Raw genomic sequence first — 22,769 nt, forward strand, 5'->3', positions numbered from 1 at the left:
TTTTTGGGGAGATGAAAATGTAGACATTGAAATCATGTACACAGACCCCTGTGATGATATTTAATTTCTTGAAGGCAAACAATTTCCACATCTTTGAGCTTCACAAAAATATTTTCTGAAGACTTGTCTTTGATGCTTACGAAATCATGTAGGCTACGTGTCATTGATATTTACATTACAAAGACTTTGATGTTTAAAATATGTACTTTTTTTTAAGGTTTACGAATATATGTGTGTAAATCGTCTCCAATGGGGGAAACACATTTATTGAAGACTCTGAATTGTGTGTGTGTGAATTGTTTTCAGTCGTGTGATTTGGCAGATGATCAGTTCAGCACTAATTTGAGACAACAATGAGACCAAAAAAAGCCTTCTGAAGTGTTTGTACACACAAACAGGGAAAGCCCAGGCTTTGTTAGCAGCTACAATGAAATCACTGCTAGTCTGCCAGAATGAGTTGGAACTCCATCCTCAAAATATGATTTTCTTTTTGGGATCCGTTGAAGTATTTTGAAGTTCAAATTGACATCTAACGGATAAATATATCTTGAGATTGCCGCACGGGGGTTTTGCGGGCAGTCGTACAATTTAATCCTGCATAATCCAGGATTTAAATCTGCAATTTTGAACTCATTCAGTAACCAATCAAAGTTGTGCACCATGATGCAGTTTCATCATTTGAATAGATATTTTTCTCAAACAAAAGACAGTTGACAGTTTGAGCCTGTTAACGCTTCAAAATAGCCGTTTTTAATGGGATTGAATTGAATTATGCATGACTATTAATGAGAAAATTCAGGAAATGGCTGTCTGTGAAGATGTACTATTTAGTACTATTTACGCTCTCTTTCTATGCCTTCAACCATTTTCTCTAAGAATGTAATGAAGCAGCTGAGCTTCCCTACCAGCTGAGTGATTAAAAACCTTCTAATCTGCGGAAGGTTTCTCGAGCGCTCCTTACTCTTGTTATGTATCCGGGCGTTGTGTCGCCGAGAAAGTCGTCGCTTGTCTTCCTGACGGCTGATCCTCTCCCGGCGGAATACGTGGCCTACATTTGTTTGCGGTGCGGCGTTCGACTTGAGCGCCCCTTCATCAATCCACCCTGCTTTTCTCTTCCACTGCATCCCTTAAAGTGCATGTTAGTGGACATTTTTTTTTTGTGTGTGTAGGGTCTTTTTTTGGATTCATTTCACATAAAGACACAAACTTGTCCACGTCTTTGGTGTTAATGAAAACAAATAGTTGTCTTTGATGTGTACAAAATGTGTAATAACTTCGTTGGAAGACTAAATTGTTGTTCAACAAATGATGTTAAGTCTGTTACATTTTCTTTGGTGTTTTTGAATCACATTGGTGTCTTTGATGATGCTACTTGTGAAACGTCTGTGTCTTTAATGTGTACAAAATATTAACTTTATTGAAAACTAAGTTGACAACATCATGTAATTTAGGTCCGTTGAAGAGTCTTAAGTTTTCTTGTTTATGAAATTAAGTTTGTGTCTTTGATGTTAATGATAACACACTGATATTAACACAATGTATTTTTTTTTTTTTTAGAACACCAATTTTTCTGCAATGTTGATGGAGAAAACATTTGGATTGGGTTAGCGAAGACTATAAATTGTCTTGGATTTTTTTTTTAAATACAAAAATCGGGTCTTTGATGTTTATGAAATCCAGTGTCTGTCTTTGATGTTCAGGAAATGTCAGATTTGTTGAATGCTCGTAAATTGTGTTAATTAACACAATCACATAGACCCCCCCCAAAAAATTCTTCAGATGTGTTTTGGTTGGGTAAATCTGTAAAAAAAAAATCTCGAAGCGATTGTAGATATGTTCATAATTGCTATAGGTGCCTTAGGTATTACATACTTTTCTGTTCATTTGTATATTTTTCACTGGAGCAGACCAATTCACACGGCTTGTGCTTGGGCAATTGCATTGCGGTAGCTCCGAGCAAAGCGTGCAGCTAAGTCCATAGCGTGTGTGTACCGGATTATAAATTTTATTTGGCTGTGCGCATCAATGACACTGAGTAGATACACTCAAGTGCCTAGTTGGCATTAGCCGTTACTTATTGCGCCAGAATGTGTCATTAGAGCGGTTTATGTGATGTTTAATAGTCAAAGTTACGTGCATGTAAAAAGCGACATCTGCTTTGTCTTTCAAAATAAGAGCATAATACAGGAAATAGTAAGTTAACGGTGTATGTCGCTTATTTAACAGCAATTTTGATATCATTTGAAGTGTGCTCATTTGATTTTTTTAAATTATTTATTATTTGTTTGGGTTGACTTACCATCCTGTATTTTTTTCATATTTATGTTTTTTTTTTTTACACCTCCTGATATTTGCTTTGGATTCATGATAGGAGTTAAAGTTTGTTTTATTCAACTATATTTTAAATATATCTCAAAATGAAAATGACATTTTATTTCAGTTTGTATTTTTGTTGTTTTAAATGAAAGTAAGATCGTCTTTGTAATATTACAGTATTATTGCACGTGGCTTCAGTGACCTCCAACAATGGGCAAAACATTTTTGGTGAATACACACACACACACACACAAAAACATTATTGACTCCAACCCCCACCAGCCTTTGTTATATACAAAAACGTATGTCTTTGATGTTTACAAAAATACGTTTGGTTTGTTGATTGATCACTTTAAATTATCTTCATTGTTTCATGCAAACTGCTTTGGTGTTTTTGATGTTTTAAAAAAATAGAGATGTTCTGTGTATTTTCTGTTTATAAAATCACAATTGTCAGGTATGTTTGTTCTTTGATGTTTGATGAAACTATTTGAGGTCCGTTGAAGACTAAATCATATTGATTGTTGATGCAAAAACGTAAACATCTTTTATGTTTCTAAAGACAAAAATGACAAAATTGTCGTGTATACAAAAACATGTCCTTGATTTTATAAAAAAAGGTGTATTTTGTCTTTTTTGTTTACAAAATCATCACACATCGTTGCTCTTGGTAAAAACACATGTTTTTGATGTGTTGTTTTGTTTTTTCCTGCTGCCGTCACTCACAGTTAAAATGTTCAAAAACGTTCCCTTTGTTACCAAGTCAGATTGATTGCGAGTAAAAGCGCCCGTAATCTCTTAAATCAGTCCGACTGGTGCATTTGCGTTTGGAATCTTGTCATCTTTGCACAAAAACAAGCACACTCAAAGGTGACCTTCCGTGGCTTCGTTAGAGACTACTGTATTATGGCTGACAGATGTGGTCATAAATCACGGCGGCTCCTCCAGGCGAAGATCCCCAAACAAACGGCGATAATGGCCAAATGCAGCACATTTATCAATCTGCAATATTCCGGCCCGAAAACAAGCTCGGCGAAAAACTGTCATGTTATGTAAGCATTTTTTACTTTTTTTCCTTGGTCTTCGTGTCCCCACGGAGCCATAAGCTGCTTTTGTTGCGTCATCTGTTCTGTCATCGAGAGAAAATAAAAAGTAAGTACTAATCTGGAAATTAGAACAAGTAGAAGGAAGGAAAAAGTGTTCACGGCACGAAATACAACAGGGACCTCAAAATAGTGTTAATGGAAGAAGGATAGCATCTGTGCTGTGGTCATGGCAATGATCGACGTTACACGGCCAGTAACATTGGTGGACCTGCCAGACATAGACGGTAGTGATGGGCATGACAGTTCTTTTAAGTGAACTGAATCTTTAGAATCTTTAGTGATATCAGTGGACCAGCCAGCACACCTGTTCTCAGTCATGTTAGCATTAGCATCTGTGCTAACGTTACTTCAACTTAACCTATTAGAGTTAGTTGTCTATATCTCTTTGTTGTGTGGGCATTAGCATCGATGCTAGCGGTCTATTCCGAGTCACTGTGCAGTACAATGTGGTCTTTAGTACTGGGGGACCAACCACGGTTCCTGTTGTCATGTTAACCTTAGCATCAGCGCTAACGTTACTTGTTCCCATATTAGACTGATCTGTAATGATAAAAATGTTCAAAAGTGAATAAACTTATCATTTAAATAGCGCATTTCATGGGACCCAATAGGGTTCAACCAAATGCTACTCACATGGGTCTTGTCTGATAAAAGCATGCGATAATGAGCAATTAAGTCTCATTGCTCATTTACCCGCCCTTAATGTCACGCCCCAACTGACGGCCAAAGTACACGCACACACACATGCACACACACTGCACTGTTCAGTGTCTCCACCATGGCGAGGAGAGGGAACATGGAGATGGCCAAGGAGCACGGTTCATCCCGGGGTTTGAGCACCCTGGAAATATGTCTGATGGTCCTCTTCTTGGTCATGACTGGCGTGAGCGTGGCCCTAGTGGTCGTCTACTTCGTCCACGAGGAAGACACCGCGCCTCTGCAAGAGGGTGAGAATGAGTCGTAGCTAAGTTGAACAACCCTAATGAGGAAATTTGGTGTAGAAAATGAATGGATAGATGGGAAAGTGTAGATATGACATTGAATTTGAAATTCGGCTTTATAAAATAATTAACTGTAGTTAAATAAATTGGCGTGTGGTTATGCAAAATAAAAATAAGTTAAATAAGAAATGTGTAAAAAAAAAAAAAAAGTTTACTTGAAAAAATAATTAAATCAATTAAATAAAATGACCCTTTAGTTAAATAAAACTGCAGACATCAAAATTTTGAAAAATGTGGAAAAGAAAGAATTTCAGCTTTAAAATGAAATTATTTTTAAAAAAATGAAATAAGACAAATTAATCGGGAAAAGGAAAGTATGGCAAATGTAGAATTTCCGCTTAAAAAAATATAAATTGTAAAAAAAAAAAAAATGTCTATATAAAATACAAGCACAAATAAAGCTTTTAAAAACTAATATTAATAAGTATTAATCATTGAATCAGCATGGTTAAATAAACATAGAAAAGGCAGAAATTCAGCTTTAAAAATATGTTTTTTGAAAATAAAATGCAAACATGTTAAATTAGTTTTTCTGAAAATTTTGCAAAAGACATGATGAAATGAAATGTGTGTGTGTGTGGGGGGGGGGGGGTCATACAAGTGTAAAAATGGGACTGGGATGAATTTTTTTTTTTGAATTTTTCAAAGTAGGATGTCAAATTTTAACCAATTCTTTACTTATAAAGGCTAATGACAAAAATACATTTTGTTTTAGTCTTTTATGCTCCTGTGATTTGATTTATTTGTGCTGCTAACCAAACAAGAAGCAGTTTTATTAGTAGTAACTTCAGTGGCATGCAAACGGGGTGGAGCCGGCAGGGCAGTTCGCCCGAATCACTGCTTTTTAAAACATTGTCACCATGTCTTTGGCAACAAGTCATTGCATATCCCCTCTCCAGGGCCGGACTCAGGGTGCGACGGCCCGCAGGAGCTCACCGCAGCTTCGGGCACCTTCACCAGCGTCCATTACCCCAGTAGTTATGACAACGGCAGGAGCTGCTCCTGGCACATTAGCGTGGACCCCGATAAGGTGACTTGATGCCCGCTGTCGCATCCGTTCACATGCTCTGTTTCATTTCTTTGATAATGGATAGTTACGTTTTCTCGTTTTACTTCTGTGAGGAACGACGGCCAGGACCTTTTTCTTGTTTTTCATGTTCCTTGCTGTGATGAAGGGCAGTTTGGAAGTTTTCTTGTTTTTGTGATGATGGACAGTACTGGTCACATTTTGTTTTACTTCTGTGATGAACAGTTTGGGGATTTTGTCATTTTTTTGGTTTCATTTCTCTGATGACAGCTATGATGTTTTCTCTTTACTTCTTTGACAATGGACGATTGTGAATGTTTTTTGTTTATCTGTTGCATTTCATTAACAACTGACAATTATGATAGTTCCTCGTATTGTTGTTCGATGATGAACAGTCACTTGTTATTTATATAGCCCTTAGTCACAAAAGAGTCTCAAAGGGCTTCATATTCCCACAGTTGACAATAATAAAGGCATCCCGTTTTTCTGTTTTTCAAGTTAATTTTTTTAAATATTTTAGATTTATATTTTATAATGAACAGTTATGACATTTTTCAATTTTATTTTTCATTTAAAAAAAGTTTAATTTCAAAAATGATATACAGTTACACATTCTCTCATTTTAGCTTTACTTCTGTGATGAGCAGATGACATTTTCTCATTTTAATGTTATTTAGCACAATTTTTCGTGACCCGTTTTGGGCTTTATGATGGTTCTGACCAAGCCATTTCAAAATAAAATACTACCCACAGGTTAATTTAAATAATAAACTGTTAAGATTTTTTTCCCCATTGCCTCTGATTTGAGACAGCTGCTAAATTAATAAAATGCACTTGACTTGGCTACTGTAGTCAGAAGTCGTTAACTCCCTTGAAAACTAGCTTTTCTTTTGAAGTGCTACCACAGAGGCCGAGCACGTTGCCAGATCGCAAGTGGAGTTTGTTTACTGATTGTCTAATGTAAGGCCAAGCAGTGGAGGACAGCTGGGATGGACGCAAAACAGACAGATGGCTGCCTCTGTCCCCTTCATCCTTCTTTTCTGACAAAAAAAAAAAGAAGACAGACCGCAGAGAAAACCGTAATGCACTGCTGCCTCCGTGCCAAGCTTCACACTCTCATTGAGCTTGTGTTGTACGTGTCAATTAGCAACATCTAATTTTGTCTCCCCCTCCACTCAAAAGATGAATGAGATGATGGAACGTTTGTTTTGGTCGCAGGTGATCTCATTGTGGTTTGAAGAGTTTGCCTTGGAGGACACCAACTTGTGTACTGCAGACTTCATCACACTGCGAGATTCACTGGGAGTCATTGGTCAGTTGGACAGTATGAACTTGAGGATGTCCAAAATGACAGTGGTTGGTGATGATTTTTTATGTGACGTTTGCAGGGAAATACTGCGGCTACAGCAAACCGTTGCCTTTAGTGTCTCTCACCAACCGCCTGACCGTCTACTTCGACACTAATGACAGGAAAACAGACCAAGGGTTCAAGGCTCATTATGAGGCCGTGTCTCCGGAGCGCACATCGGGTAAGATGACGCCACATACCATTGACCTAGAAAATGGAGTGTAGCTGGATGAAGATGGGGAAATGGGAGAAGGGGATTGTGTGAGTGTGTGTGCACAGCATGTGTATACCCTTGGAAATGAAGTGTCCTCCATCCTTGCCTCCAGAAATAGCTGGAGCTGGTGGCGCTCTCCATGGTGACCAAGGGGATCTGCTGACCCCTGGCTTTCCGGAGCAGAACTACCCCAATGGAGCGCTGTACCAGGTAGTTCAGAATGTGTGAACCAAAAGTTGCCTTGGGAGAGTTTACTCAACTGTACACGGTACAAGCACTTATTTGAAGGAGTCGTCTATTTGTAAGCACGCGCATCCTGGTGAAAGCTTTTTTTGGAACCAAGGTTATTTTAGTTAACGGAAATGAAAAAACAAAAACTAATATTCAAAAAACATTTTCATTAACAAAATTTAAAAAATGAAAATGCTTTAAAAAAAAAAAAGGAAACTAACAAACTACATTTTATGTTTACAAAACAAACTAAATCTATAATTATAGTGAAAATGTCCTTTGTTTTAATCTTTGGTAATTAATTTATGTAATACCTGAGCCTTTGGGGATGATTTTAAATGTGATTTTAAGTATTTTTATTTCGATAGTAACTGGAATAAGGACGTTTGAAAGTGTGTCACACAGAAGTGATGCCATCTAGCAGCAGCCAATAGAAAAGCAACATCAGATGACGTTCCTAGGCGACAAATTTACGTGCTTGACTTTTGGCTCCATTGGCTCGCCTCGCCTGCTTTTTCATTTAACTCGGCCGAATTGCAACGCTAAGTAAGAAATGCGTTACATTTTTCATTTTACCATGGTTTTTATTAAATATTGCGCACAAGTAGTACACATTTTAAAAAACAAACAACCCCCCCTAAAAAATAATAATAATAATAATATGGAAACTAACTCAAACTAAACTAAAATTAAGCATTAAAAAAAACACACCCTTAAAAACGAAAAACATTGTCAATTTTGCTCAAACAATGACATAGGGCTCTAACAAAAATATCATACCCTCTGAGCCGTACCCTATCGACTGAAATCCCAAATCGAAACGTTCCACTTTAAAATAAACCGTCCTTGAATCGTATCGTACGCCATGTATCGAGATACGTATCAAATGGTCTTTTGACTTCAATGACATTTCATCCCATTTGAACTCTGTTGCTAACCAAAATAGCAGCTCCTACCAGGGTTATTTATAGTTTTTGAATTTTCTTTTTAGTTAGTTTTAATTTGTTTCAGAGTGGTTCTGATAGTTTGTATTAGTTTTAGTTATTTTTAAAAAAAAGTTTAATTTTAGTTTTGTTGTAGTTAGTTTCAGTATTAGTTTTTGTTTTAAAAAAAAGTATTACCTATGTGCAATATTTAATAAACTCCTTCTATTGGCTGCTGCTAGATGGCGTCACTTCTGTGTGACATACTTTTAAATGACCTTTACAAAAGACCTTTCACATTTAAAATAATCCACAAAGGCTCATGTATTAATTACCAAAAACAAAAACGAAGGACATTTTTGCTATAATTAATTATAGTTACTTTTAGTAAGTTATGTAACATAAAATGTTTTTTCAGTTAGTTTTTGTTTTTTTAAAAAGCATTTTTGTTTGTATTTTATTTCGTTAAAGGAATTGTTTTCTGAATTTTTGTTTTTTTAATTCATTTTCGTTAACTATAATAACCTTGGCTCTTTGATGTGTGTAAAGTGTAAACAGCCTCGCAAATGATGCTAACATTTTTTCCGTGCGTTTAAAAAGTGGAAAATCACCGTGCCCGAAGGCGAGCGTGTCCGACTGACGTTCACCTCCTTCGACTTGGTCCCGGAGGTGTGCGGAGACTTTGTGCAGGTCTACGATGGCTCTTTGTCTTTAGGTAAGTGCATGTTAATAACTGAAAATACTTCTCTGTTTCAAAAATTCTTATGAACATCTCCGTGTCCATTGAATTTGGAAGGCAAATTTTGCGGGGGGGCCTTGCCCAAGCCGGTGGAATCCAGCACCAATACCATGATGGTGCGCTTCAAATCGGACAGCACCAAGAGCTCCAGAGGATTCCGCGCCACCTTCACCAAATCCAGCCTCCCGCCTATTGTGAACATCACCACCACCATGAAACCCACAACCACATCCAAACCAACCACGCAGACACTCCCACCGACCACCACTTCTACTGGTAAAATACTGTTCTTCTTTGGTCCCGTAGGTGTAACATGTGACAAATTGCACTTAAGTCTGCTAGCTGGCGTACATACAGTAAGGTCAGCATTTTTCCATCCTGAGCTTTTTGTATTATATTGACAGTTCCTATAATTGCAACCTGAGAGTGGTGCTATTAAGAAGTGGATTAAGTCGATTAAGTACCCACTTAAGGTCCAGGTACCAAATGAATTGCCCGCTTCTGATGACCACGATGACGGGACTTTTCTTTTCTCAGGTGGTGCAGTTATTCTGAGCGGGCGCAAAGGGACCGTCCAGTCAGCGGGCTTCCCCGATCCGTATCCCGCGCACCAGAACGTCTCCTGGAGGATAAGCGTGTCCAAAGGGTTTCTGGTGAAGCTGCAAATCGTTGAGTTGGCCATCACGGGGGAAACGGGACAGTGCAAGGATGACAAGTTGGTCATATCGGACGCTTACAGCACACTAGGTGATGCCTTGGTTTTCATCATTTTTCTCTTCTCATAAAACGTCAGTAAGCATCAAATGTTAGCGTGTATAGCATCAAATGTTAGCGTGTATAGCATCAAATGTTAGCGTGTATAGCATCAAATGTTAGCGTGTATAAGGCCACTTTTCCACTGCAGGTACTATTCTGGGCTATTTAGTAGCTATTGTGTAATTCTGCCAGCTATCTAACAAAGACTACTAATGAACTAACATGTCAATAAAGGAAAAAAGGGAGGTTACTGGCTGACTGGCTGACTGACTGACCTGTTGGAGCTAACTACTAGGGACAGAACAAAGGAACAACCTAACAAATAGGTCAATTTTTTTTAAACAATCTTATAAGCTAGCAAGGATCGTAATGACTGATGGACAGAAACTACTTAAATGAACTATCAAACTAACCAAGACTACTACAGTTACCTACAAAGAAACTGATGAATGAGCTGAGAAATTACTAACTAACTAACTAACTAACTAATGTATTTTTTTTGCATAAAAAGACAATATTGCTAAGGTTATCTTACCCCCTCTTGCTATGCTAGTTTACTACCTCTGGATTCTGTGTTATTACTCTCCACAGTCTCCACATTGCTGCAGCACTACAGCAACCCTCAGTCTCCCCCTTGGATAAATGTCACCCTTGCCTACATACTTTTAAATATTGCTGTGTGCTATTTACTTCAAATGAGGATACCTGGTATAGTCGTTAGGATTAACTAATGTCAGTAAGTTAGCGATGGAAGGAAAAACTAACTAACTAACTGTAGGAACTCACTAAATTCCTACTAAACTAAAGAACAAACAAGGAAACAAACTAACAAATGAGTTAGCTAGCTAACTAACTAACTAACTGAAGGAACACCTTAAATTCCTAGTAAACTAACGAACAATGAAACTAACTAACTAACTAACTAATGACCAAGCTAACAAACAAGCAACCAAGTTAATAAGGGAATTAGCTAAGTAAAAAGCAAACTAATTGAACTAACAAATGAACAAACTATCAACCAGAACAAACTATCAAACAAACAAACTAATTAACTAACCGACTGACTGAATGACATATAGTATTATTCCCCACAGTCTCGGCTTTGCTGCCGCACTCTTGCTGCCCTCAGTCTCTCCCCTCGGATAAAATATGTCCTCTTAGAGTGTACTTTGAAATTTTGTCAAAATGCTATCAGATTGTAGATACAGATTAAGGACATTTCCCTGAAGTGAGCCTCTTTAACTTTGAAATGAGGATCCCTGATGTAGTGGAGATGATAATGGAATAGCGTCAGAGTCTACACACATGCACGCGCGCGCGCAAATGCACGCACGCTCACAACAATGGTCGCAAATGATAAATGGTGTCCTCTGCATGCCAGCCTAATAGTCTCCACGTCAATTTCCAGGCACGCACTGTGGCTACATCCGTCCTCCAGTTGTGGTGGCCGCCACCAACACTCTGTCTGTCTCCTTCTTGTCTGACAGTCGCCTCACTGACAGGGGCTTCTCTGCCAAGTGGGAGGCCGTGTACCCTGAGGATATCGCAGGTTCGCAGGAGCAGCTGATTAAGGCTCACACTAAAACGTGACACCCTTTCTGTCCCACACTTAGACCATAAGGATTACAAAAGCAGCATGAACTTTGTCACGTTGAGCCTCCATCAGCATAAAAACAAAGATTAACGTTTTTATCTAGGACTTTCTTGATAAGGAAGCAAGGTCGTGCACATGCAAGATGGAGATATAATTAATAATGTGCATTGGGAGAGTGTATTGCACAATAAACAATTTGGTTTGTGCATTAAAAGTGAGAGGCATCTTAAACTGCAGTCATTTGTTATAAAACATATAGTTTCACATTGTAACACATAACAGACAAATAACACATAGTTGCATATATTTTTACTATCATGTTTTTATTGTATATGGCTATATTGTATTTCAATATTAATATGATGTACCTTTACCTGAAATAGTCCAGTTTTTCATTGAAGGGGTGGAATTGTTTGAATGTTTTTAAATGCGATTAATCAACAAAATAATCAAGAGATTAATCAATTACTAGAATAATTGTTCGTTGCAGGCATTATTATCATTATTATTATTGTTGTTGTTATTATTATTATTGTAGTAGTCGTCGTCATCGTAGTAGTTGTTTGTTAATGATACATTTATCTAATGTACGAAATAACTATAATAATAAATTATGCAAAAAAATAAATAAATATATTTTCCACATTAAAATATATAGTACCCATTAAAAGTGACAACAATCAAATTTTAAATATGCATAGTTTATTCTTTTTTTTTTTTTATCTTTTAAAAAATATATTTTGTGATACTCTATAATCTATCTACTATAATCCATGTACATCTATAATCTTATATACTATAATTTAAGATATACTGTAATTGTGCATATACAGTAAATAATTAAAGTTCTAAAATGGTTAATTATTATTTATGCACAATAATTTTTGTATTTTGTATATCAAAGCATGATATATAGTAGAGTGAATGTGATGATATATTTCAGTAAAGAAAAAAAAAGTGCCACTTTTCGTATGTGACCTTGGGTCAGACTCATTTAAAAACAAATAGGGTGCTTGCTTTTAAAGGACACGCACTGAATTGAAGTTTTGATTTTGGTTCAGAAATCCAGGGATGTGGCTTTTCATCCAAGGAGGAGATTGGGGTGTTGAAGTCACACAGCTGGCCAACGAACTACAAGGCCAACACCGAGTGCATGTGGAGCGTGGCGCTGCCGCCTGGCAAGAAAATCACACTGACCTTCACTCACTTTGAGCTCGAGGCCAAAGACTTCCTGTCATCCAAGTGCTTTGACAACGTTGTGGTGTATGACATCAATGGCTTGACCAACGCCTTGAATCAAAAACATGGTGAGTACTAGCGACACGTGGCAACCGTGGACCGTGGAAAAAAACTCAAATTACTCTCGGAATCCTTTTTCAGGACCATTTTGCGGCTCCAAGATCCCTCAAATGATCAAGACCAAAGGAAGCAAACTGGTGGTACGCTTCCATTCCGATTTATTTACGGAGGCCAAAGGTTTCAGGGCCTATTGGACTACAAATCCCAGCCTGCCTGCGCCAACTGAGCCACCTGTTCCGTCTAATCCTTGGGACGGCATCGCTATAGGTGGAGTATTGCTATGAAAGTGCAAAGTGGAAGGGTTAGTGGTAGGACAAGGTGTGTGTGTGTGTGGGGGGGGGTTGTTAGGGTTATGTGGTTGGGTTTAGGGGTTGGGGTAAGAAGTTGGGGGGGGTAAAGTTCCATTGCGGGACTTGGAACTTCCAAATTCTGCTTCCAATTTTCGGATTACATAATTTGGAAGTGTAGTTATTATATCAATTTTCCAATTTAGATTTTAGTCAAATTTGGATTTTGTTGTGAATTGTAATTAAGATAGCCAAGTTGCTCAGGAGGTCATAAGGATAAATTCTAAACCTGTCACGGCTTGATCCAAATACCGATTTAGTTGGGGGCTCCCTGGGATTAGGATTAGGGTACGCAGTATGACACCAAACAATCCTTCCACCTTTCCTCCAACAAAGAGATGAATAATTTGTTTTTTGGTCCTCTTCCAGACTGGCCCATCACATGCGGTAAACCCGCCATCCCTCCCTCTATTATGTCCCGCATTGTGAATGGAGAACCAGCCAGGCCGCACTCGTGGCCTTGGCAGGTGTCCATGCAGGTGGGAGATTGCCCCCTTGACCCCTTCCCCCCCCACCCATTTAGCAGTATTCATATCTTAACTCAAACATGGATGTCTTTGCTCTCAGGTGTGGCCGTCCAATCGACCCGAACCAACTTTCTTCCACACGTGTGGCGGCACTCTTATTCATAAGAACTGGGTGCTCACAGCAGCTCACTGCTTCATCAAGTAAGTCTATCGGTATTGGCTAATTTTATTCCTAATAAGAATATAAAATATTGTTTGCATGTAAGGTGCATGTATTATTTTTGTCCACATGGAGTCGCTATCCTCACATTTTACACTGTATTATCTGTGACTGTGAATGTGTGTGGCTTTAAAAGGCGGGGTCCGGTGAGTGACATGGGAGTCCGCGAATGAGATGTGGTGGCAATAAAATATTATATAATATATAAAAATATATATATTAATAATAATATAGGCCATTGCAAACCTTTTTTGATATCAATTACATTTTAAATTAATTTAAATTTAAATAAATCTTGTATTTTCCACCCCTTTTTACAGGAGATACTGTACTTTTATTTCACATTTAAATTGAAAGCAGGTGTTCACTATACTCATTATTTTGTACTAATCCACCCACTTCCTGTCCAGCTACGCCGACGAGCTGCACCGCTGGCGAATGTGCCTGGGCAAGCACAACCTGACCGTCACGGAGCCCAGCGAGCGCTGCTTGGGCGTGACGGGCATCTACCGCCACGAGGGCTTCAGGTATCCCACTGTTCCCACCGTGGAGTTCGACATCGCCCTGATCAGGTTGGACGGAGAGGCTGAGGTCGGAGACCAGATCTCTTACGCCTGCCTCCCCTCCCCGGAGGAGGTGCTACCTGGGGGAAAGAAGTGCTACGCCACCGGCTGGGGGGACGAGACAGGTGTGTTACACTCTAAGAACAGCTGGGTCAAAAGTAACTCAACTTTTTGACCCAAAAAGTTGGGTCAAATAAATAACCCATAAACAACCCCCCAAAATTGGGTTGATATGTGGGTTATTAATTTAATTTGACTCAAAAAGTTGGTTGGGATCTTTTTGGAACAATTCAATTGGGTTATTCAATTAACCCCAAAAATTGGATGAAATGAATAACCCACAAACAATCCCAAAGATTTGGGTTGCCTTGTTTGTCATTAATTTAATTTGACCCATCTTTTTGGGTTAAATAACTCAAAAAGTAATTCAATCATTTATTTAATTAACGCCAAAAGTTGGGTCACATTAACCCACAAAGCAACCCCCCAAAATGGGTTGCTTTTTGGTCCATTAATTTGACCCAACTTATAATTAAATAACCCACAAAGGAGCCCACATTTTGGGGGGTTGTTTTGTTGAAATTGGGTCAAATAAGGGAACGACCCAATTTTTTGGCTCATTCAATTAACCCAAAAAGTTCGGTCAAGTAAAAAAAAAACAAATCCCCCAAAATTGGGTTGATACGTGGGTTATTCTTTTAATTTGACCCAACATTTTGGGTTAAATAAATAAGCTGGTTGGGAAAATTTTTGACCAATTCAATTGGGTTGCCTTGTTGGTCATTCATTTAATTTGACCAACCCAAACCAACTTTTTGAGTTATTTAACCCAAAAAGTTGGGTTGGCTCATTTTTGCACCAATTCAATTGGGTTATTTAATTAACCCCAAAAATGTTGGGTTGGTCCATTCGTGACCCAGTTTGGGTTATTTTTGACCCAACTGTTTTTAGAGTGTAGTGTTTGTTCTGACAATTGCCTGGTAGACTTTATACGAGCCTGCTCTAGATGTTGGATGTGTATTGCATGAACAAACTTTTGCATTCTCGTTTGCTTTAGGGGATTCCATGAACGCAAAAGTAGCAGAGGCTCTAAACCAGGTGGCCTTACCTGTGGTACCGTACAACACGTGCAAGCGAATGGACCACTGGTGGTTCCAGGTGAAGACTTCCATGATCTGCTGCGGTTACACGCTGCCCGACGAGCTTAAGTCCGTCTGTCAGGTAAAAACAACCGACACAAGATAGACGGCAGGAGGGTTTCCCCCGTGATGTTTCCTGAATTTTGCGACACAGGGAGATTCCGGCGGTCCTCTGGTGTGCCAAGATGGTCCCGACAGTTCCTGGGAAGTACACGGAATCACCAGCTTCGGTCCCATCGGGTGCATCATGAACAAGAAGCCGTCCGTGTTCACCCGCTCGTCCGCTTACCTTCCCTGGATCAGCAACGTCATACGCAAGGACATCTACAACCAACACAGTAGGGTTCATTCTTGAGCTTCTTGTTTGGTTCAGAGGTGACAAATGTGCTCACGCTCGATACTTCACCCTCGTCCTCCCCATGTAGCATCTGGCTGCGGCGGAGCAAAGGACTTGACGAGCACAGGCGGCACGTTGTCCTCCATGGGCTTCCCAGGCAGCTACGGCAATAAGGCCCGATGCCAGTGGAACATCCACGCGCCCCCCGGCAAACTGGTGCACCTTCACTTCACCAACTTTTCTTTGGAAGAGAGTCAAATGTGTTTGAACGACAAAGTCAGCATTTCGGACGGAACAGGAAGTCTGGGTATGGAAATGCAATGTTTATTTATTTTATTGTCCGTATTTTATATATTTTTACTTGTTTATTTAATTAAAAAAATGTTTTTTTTTATTTGTGTTTTAGATTGTTTTAATTTTGATGTTTTTTACTACTATATGCATAGTTATGTGTTAACATGTTTTTTTTATTTGATATTTGTTTTATTATATATGCAAGAAATTTTAATTTTATGTAACTTATTTTACGAATATCAAGTCATGATTGCTATATTCTGTTATATATGTTTTTATTTACTTGGATTATTATATTACATAATTAATTTGACACACAAACATATTATTTAATGGCCTTATTATTAATCAATAAATATTTGTATAAATGAATATTTTTAAATTACATAAGAGGTGATTGAAAACAGTCAAATAGTCACCCACAAACACATAATATAAAACAATTTAAAATGATGATGATAATAATAGCAATAATAATAATAATAATAATATACAATAATGCAATAAAATAAAGTTTAAATGAATATAAAAATGCCATTTAATTTAAAAAAAGTGATTATTTATAAGATTATTGCATTTAAAATATATGTACAGTACACAGTAATATCTATATTAACATATCTACTAAATGTCAATTTTTACCCCACCCTTTAATGTTTTTTACACATAAATCTTAATCAAAATCGATTTTTAAAAATAATTGTTTTCAAGAAGCTTGAATTATTAAAAAATAACATTTTTATTGATTATTGAATTGCTTGACTAATACAAATAAATACATAAAGTATTGTTGTTTGTTTTAATTATTTAGAATTTTATTTTAGATATATTTTTGCATTCTTTTTTATTTTTTATTTATTAGTATGTTTTTAAAAATTTGTTATTTTAACTTTTTCGTGGTAAAGTATTTGTTTACTGACAGTTTGTGCGTGTACCTTCCCATCCTTCCCTGTCAGGCACCTACTGCAGTCACACGCCACCCATGGACCTGGTGAGTGACGGGAGCTCGCTTCACATCAGCTTCTCGTCCAACGACAAGGTGGTGGACACGGGCTTTGCGGCCACCTGGAAGGCGGTTGACCCTTCGGAAGGTAAAAGGTTTCACTAGAGTAGACAGTCTACTGCAGTTTTCAAATTGGGGTGGGGTCCGCGCAATAATTTGCAATTTATTATTGTGGTGTCATTTAAAAAGTTATGGTACGTTTAGTAAAAAAAGTAGTTATGTTTAAATGATGTGCAGATTGATTATCCCCCTGGAGCAAACCCTAGGTCTAAATATGTCATATCAACTATGATTTCATTACGTGACAGCTCCTTGCGGGGGAACGTTCAACAGCCCCCAGGGTGAACTTACCAGTCCCGACTGGCCCAAAGACTACCCCACCCAGGCAGTGTGTACATGGAGGATCCGGGTCCCTGACGCCAAAAACATCCACGTGGCCTTCACGCACTTTGAGCTGCAGGCCGTCAACCTGCTGGGCAACTGTGTGGACTACGTGGAGGTCTTCAATGGGGGGAACATGATGTCCCAAGGTCGGTCACAGCATTTGGTTTTGAATATAAATATAAATCTATTTGAAGGAAAGGCCACATTTTCAGTACTGACAAATTAATAATTCATATTGTCAAACGAGACATAAAACACATGTTTTCCACAGGTCGTTTCTGCGGCTTTGCCCTGCCGCCCAAATTGAGCGTGCCGGGCGACACGGCAGTCATCCGCTTCTTGAGCAACAGCGCCAACCGGCAGCAGGGTTTCCGTGGCTACTGGACCACCGACGCCGGCGTCATCCCGACACTACCCCCTCCCACGCCCAACCCGTGGGACAACATCACCATCAGTGAGTGATTTTCAGTCAAGTACCTGAAAGAGATACTTGTGTAAAAGGACAAATAGAACTTTGGTAGACGTTAATATTGCCTGAGTAAAAGTCTTAAAATGTCTGACAGTGTCAGCTGTAGCCTATTTAAAAGTAATTTTGTGATATTTTATGTGCTTAAATATGGGAAGTAAAAGTATTTTTAAAAAGTGAGTTCATTTTGATTGTATTAATCAGTAAGTTTGGGTCTGCATGTTGGCTAATGAGCTAAGTTAGCTAGCACATATTAGCCACATGCCTAGTAGTTAGTTAAGATCATAATAATTAACAACATAATGACTTGGCTGGATAAATATATATTAGTTAAACCTCCCAAGTTGGACGGAGAGTTTTTGAATGTCATTTTTTTCTGTCACTTGAAGGCACGTATTACAACTGACAAAAGAGTTGGAACGATTCTTACACGCCCACGAGTGTGTAATGTTATTCTCGATTATCACCATCACGGACTTCACCGTTGTAGTAGTTTTGATCATCATTTGTTGCAGTAGATGTCGGAAATAGGTGTCTATGAATATAGTGGAAGTGAATGTTTCCAGAAATACAAATGACCTAATAGTACAGATTTGTAAAAATTCTACTTAAGTGCAGTAACAGTATTTGTATTCCATTTCATTACAAGACTGTTTACAAAGCATATCTAATACTTGGGATATCTCGTACCAGACTGGCCAGAGGACTGCGGAAATCCGGCAGTGACCCCCAACACGGGCACAGCGAAGGTTGTTAATGGAGAAGAAGCGGTAGCCCACTCCTGGCCCTGGCAAGTCTCCATGCAGGTAACTGTCCAATATGGAAATCATCATCAAATAGGCAAGAAAATAAGTAAGACACCTAGATAGTACAAACAACATAAGGGAATAAACGTCTCAAATCAAAGTGGTTTTGTTTTGTGAAAACAGGAATACATTTAATGGCATTTAAATTAAATTTGTAAACTAAATTTGTAACTTAAAAAAAAATGCATAAAGAAAGGCCCCGTAAACTTATTGCTAACATACAGATGGAAAACATCATCTACATGCTAACAATTAGCATCTATATGGCCGCTTTAGAGCCACTTCGAGGAACGGATATTTGGACACAAATTGGGAGCAACACATGTAGACAGAAAAAATCACCAAATGACAAAAAAAGCCACTCTTCTTCTTCTCTTGTCTGGATGACTATATTATACTGCCCCCAGGTGGCCAAGGTGGGCACACTAGATGGAGCAGAATAAATTGTATATTGTTTCCTTTGCAGGCCTCGCCGATGTCTCCCATCCCTTACATGCACGGCTGTGGAGGTTCGTTGATCCACGAGGAATGGATCCTAACTGCTGCCCACTGTTTCATGACGTAAAATAGACACAAAACAAGGATTATTATAAATTTGTTTTTTTCCAAAAGCATCACTTTCAAATTATCTTTCTGGCGTTCCAGGCCCCTCAACAAAACCTCGTACTGGCGCATGTGTCTGGGGAAGCACCACATGAACTCCTCCAGGGATGTCCCGTCGACGGAGGCGTGCTACAAGGTGGACAGCATCATCCGCCACGAGGGCTTCGTCTATGAGCAGGACCGCACTGACATCACGCAAGACATTGCCCTGGTGCATCTGGCCCAACCCGTCAACATGACACGGGAGATCAGCCCCGTCTGTCTGCCCCGGCCTGGGGTGGAGGTGGAGGCGGGGACGCGCTGCTTTGTCACCGGTTGGGGAGATGAGAAAGGTGATTTTTTTTTTTTTTCGTGTGAAAGGTAGCAACAGAAATGGAGGGACGAAGTTGATTAGGCAATTTCCAGTTCTTCTGGTGTCGATTCAGAGTCTTAACACTGGCAGGACGATGCTTGTACAGTGTACAGTAAACCCCTGTCCAGTTTGTCAGACTATGTAGGAAGTCAGGACATAAACAGAAACCAGATGGTGCCTGTGTGTAACGGTATTCCATAACGCCGGGACGGGTGTGAAGTTTAACACCTGATACTTAGTTGATCCCATCAGGTCAAAAATATGCCTTCTTTTTTGGCTCCGGTGTCATTTTTCTAGAATTATGTGCTGTGTGTGAAAGGTAAGAAAATGAAATGAAGGGATGAGATTTACTTGACAATTTTCAGGCTTCTGAGGGCAGTATCAGAACCGAAATTTCATGCTGTGCGTAAAGCAAACTTTTCCTGTGTCACTGTTCTGCGTGAAAGGTACTAACACAGAAGTGGGGACAAAGTCTACCTGGAAATTTTCATGCTTATGAGAATGTATCAGAGCTAGTAAATCTAGACCCCCTTTCACACTGCCCACCAAAGTTATCTTTTTCCTGTATTACTCACTCACCTGTATGAATATACTGCCACAAAACGTAGAGACAAACTTTCCAGGCTTCTGAGGTACTAACAGAGCTAGTAAATCAATTCACCCCTCCCACACTGAAAAGACGGCCAATGGTAGTAGTTTTTTAGACCGTGTAGGAAGTCAGGACATGAGCAGGAACCCAACTCACAACGTAGCGGAACAATACATGCAGACCAACTTAGACATTTTACCTTCTCAATTTATTCATAGGGAACATCTTCCCCAAAGTGTCTGAGAAACTCAACCAGGCTGCTCTTCCTGTGGTGGACTTCAAGACCTGCAGCAAGCCCGCCTACTGGTGGGACACGCTGCGGCCCTCCATGATCTGTGCCGGGTACGAGTCCCCGGATGAACTCAAGTCTGCGTGCCAGGTGAGAGGACACATCTGTCCGTAGGTGGCATTGCTGTTCTGTATAAATGGCACTGACAGGATGTGGGGCGTCAAGTGGACATGGCAATTTACTTCAGAGATATAGTATGACAGACTAGAGCCTTCCATACTGCCCCTCGAAGATGGCTCTTTTCTGTGTGAAAGGTGCTCACACAATGGAGGGACAAAGACTCTACCCTAAGGGTTTTCTGCAGTGCCAGTAAAGGGGGATGAATTAGTTGTGTTGAAGACGTTTATCAACAAATACTCATTGTAATTAATCTCAATAGCTTTTACAACTGGTGCGCCAATTTTGCAGAGGCACCTAAACTTTAACCCCTTTCGCACTGCCCGTTAAAGCCGTCTTTTTTCCTTTGTCACAGCATGTGTGAAAGGTCCCTGAAATGGAATGAAGAAACAATGTATACATTTATAATTTCTAGGCTTCGACTTAGTACCAGAGCCGGAAAAGATGCTTGGTGATACGTGTGTGTAAGGGGATTCCACAATGCTAGGTTAGCGGTATGAAGTTTAACACCTGATACTTGCTATCCCAATGTCAGACCGTTTTTGGGTTCTCTGTGAAAGCCAAAAGCAGATAAAGGCACGGTCCTGTTCTGGCTTCTAGTCAATAGTCCCTTACACACCGCTTGTTTTGTGTTTTTTTTACCCCGTGTCCCTGATTTGGGTGAAAAGTACCAACACAAAATTTAGGAATGATGTGTATCAATTTTCTAATCAAGTTCCAAAACATATTTGATCATTTGTCGGTATATTTTTGGACTTGGGAATGTGAGCTGTATTCTCACAACCGATGTTTACGTAACCGCTTGTTTTGTTTGTGGTCATTCATCCAAAATCCCTCAGTTTGCATGCTTAATCACACACAAAGACGAAAATAGTGGGGCATTGTTTTATTCTTGGCTGTAGCTTCATCCAAGTCTCTTTTTACCCCGCAGGGCGACTCTGGAGGCCCCTTTGCGTGCAAGACTGCCGGGGTCAACGCCATCTGGGAGGTGCACGGCGTGGTCAGTTTCGGACCTCAGGGATGCATCAAGGACAAGAAACCGTCGGTGTTCACCCGCGTTTCTGCTTTTAGCCATTGGATCCATGACAACATTAAAAAGTTCACGTACGAAAGGGACAACTAAGATATACCTTGACATACAAGTTGAATTTGTTCAGTGAACACACGTGTAAGTTAAATCACTCTACAGTATTTTGCTGTATAAAAAGGACAAATAAGTTGTTTTCAATATGATTTAATTCAATGGGTATTGTGCAGGTCCTTCTGGTGTGCGCACTTTGACCACCAGAGGGCAATACAATACATATACTGTCCATCTATTTTCCGAACATGCAAGTACTAAACACAAGTTACTTGAAATTTCACATTTAGTTTTGAAGTTTGTCATCTAACGGTGGAGCGCATGACGCTCACCAGTATGTCAAATTTTTGCATGCTAAAAATAAAGCAAGAACAATAAAAAATTGAAAAGTCAAAGTATTGGTATATTGTTATTTCATGCTGCTGCAACACAAATGCAACATATAACTGAAAATAGGACAAGGAACCATTTTGGTAGCAAAATGTCTCTTATAAGGAGAAGCATGTAAATTCTTCGAGCAAATCTGGGAAGAAAGTTCATAATTTGAACGTTATTACCATCAGAGAGTTATATGTGTTGTGCCATTGTTATAAATACAATGTTAATTATTATTAATATATAGTGCCCTGTAGAGGGCTAAATGCTATTATCTTGAAATGTATGATATTGTAAATATGAGTAATTAAGGTTGAGTTGTTGTGTGACTTATTTCAGAAGAAATAAAATATGCACAATTCCCATGTCTCATGTCCTATATTACATTAATGTTACATACATGAGAACAAAATCTGCCTGCCTCCTTATAAAGCAATAGTACAGTAGGCTACAAACCATGTGATTTTTCCCAGCCATAAGGAAAGAGGGTACTAATGAGGCCTGCTGGAGAAAGTAAAAATCCTGATATAGTTTAGGCCCTCTCTAAAAAGGTTCTTTATTTGATATATGATTAATAGGGTTATGGCCTCTTTCTATGCTACTGTATTTAATGTTTATTTTGTAACAATTCCCAAGCATATTTTGTATTATATAATTATTCTATAGATGTGTATATTTGTATTTTTTTAGGCACATTGTCACAATTTCATTTTTATTTATTTATTTTACATAACAAAAACTCTGCCGTGTGGTTTTTTCCAACGTTGCAACTGCGCATGCGTC

The 22,769-nt window shown here is 39.0% G+C and overlaps 1 protein-coding gene across 2 annotated transcripts; it reads left to right on the forward strand.

The window, feature by feature from the left end:
- The first annotated feature begins 4,264 nt into the window (after positions 1–4,264).
- LOC144055167 (ovochymase-2) lies at positions 4,265–22,215 on the forward strand. Of its 2 annotated transcripts, XM_077570916.1 has the most exons (25): positions 4,265–4,369; positions 5,323–5,453; positions 6,669–6,762; positions 6,839–6,979; positions 7,125–7,222; positions 8,767–8,881; positions 8,963–9,181; positions 9,443–9,652; positions 11,070–11,210; positions 12,317–12,562; positions 12,636–12,821; positions 13,271–13,380; positions 13,469–13,569; positions 13,999–14,276; positions 15,209–15,372; positions 15,445–15,628; positions 15,716–15,934; positions 16,878–17,012; positions 17,233–17,454; positions 17,580–17,762; positions 18,468–18,580; positions 19,047–19,141; positions 19,226–19,515; positions 20,343–20,503; positions 21,462–22,215. In XM_077570916.1, exons 1-25 carry the CDS (start codon positions 4,279–4,281, stop codon positions 21,651–21,653), a joined length of 4,119 nt encoding a protein of 1,372 aa, XP_077427042.1. In that variant the 5' UTR covers positions 4,265–4,278; the 3' UTR covers positions 21,654–22,215. The 2 variants fall into 2 exon arrangements, with proteins under 2 accessions (XP_077427042.1, XP_077427041.1); XM_077570915.1 differs by lacking the exons at positions 4,265–4,369; positions 5,323–5,453; positions 6,669–6,762 and having other exon boundaries at positions 6,931–6,979; positions 7,103–7,222; positions 21,462–22,213.
- The last annotated feature ends 554 nt before the right edge of the window (positions 22,216–22,769 follow it).

The sequence above is a fragment of the Vanacampus margaritifer genome, chromosome 7 (assembly GCF_051991255.1).
Source record: "Vanacampus margaritifer isolate UIUO_Vmar chromosome 7, RoL_Vmar_1.0, whole genome shotgun sequence".
Classification (NCBI taxonomy): Eukaryota; Metazoa; Chordata; class Actinopteri; order Syngnathiformes; family Syngnathidae; genus Vanacampus; species Vanacampus margaritifer.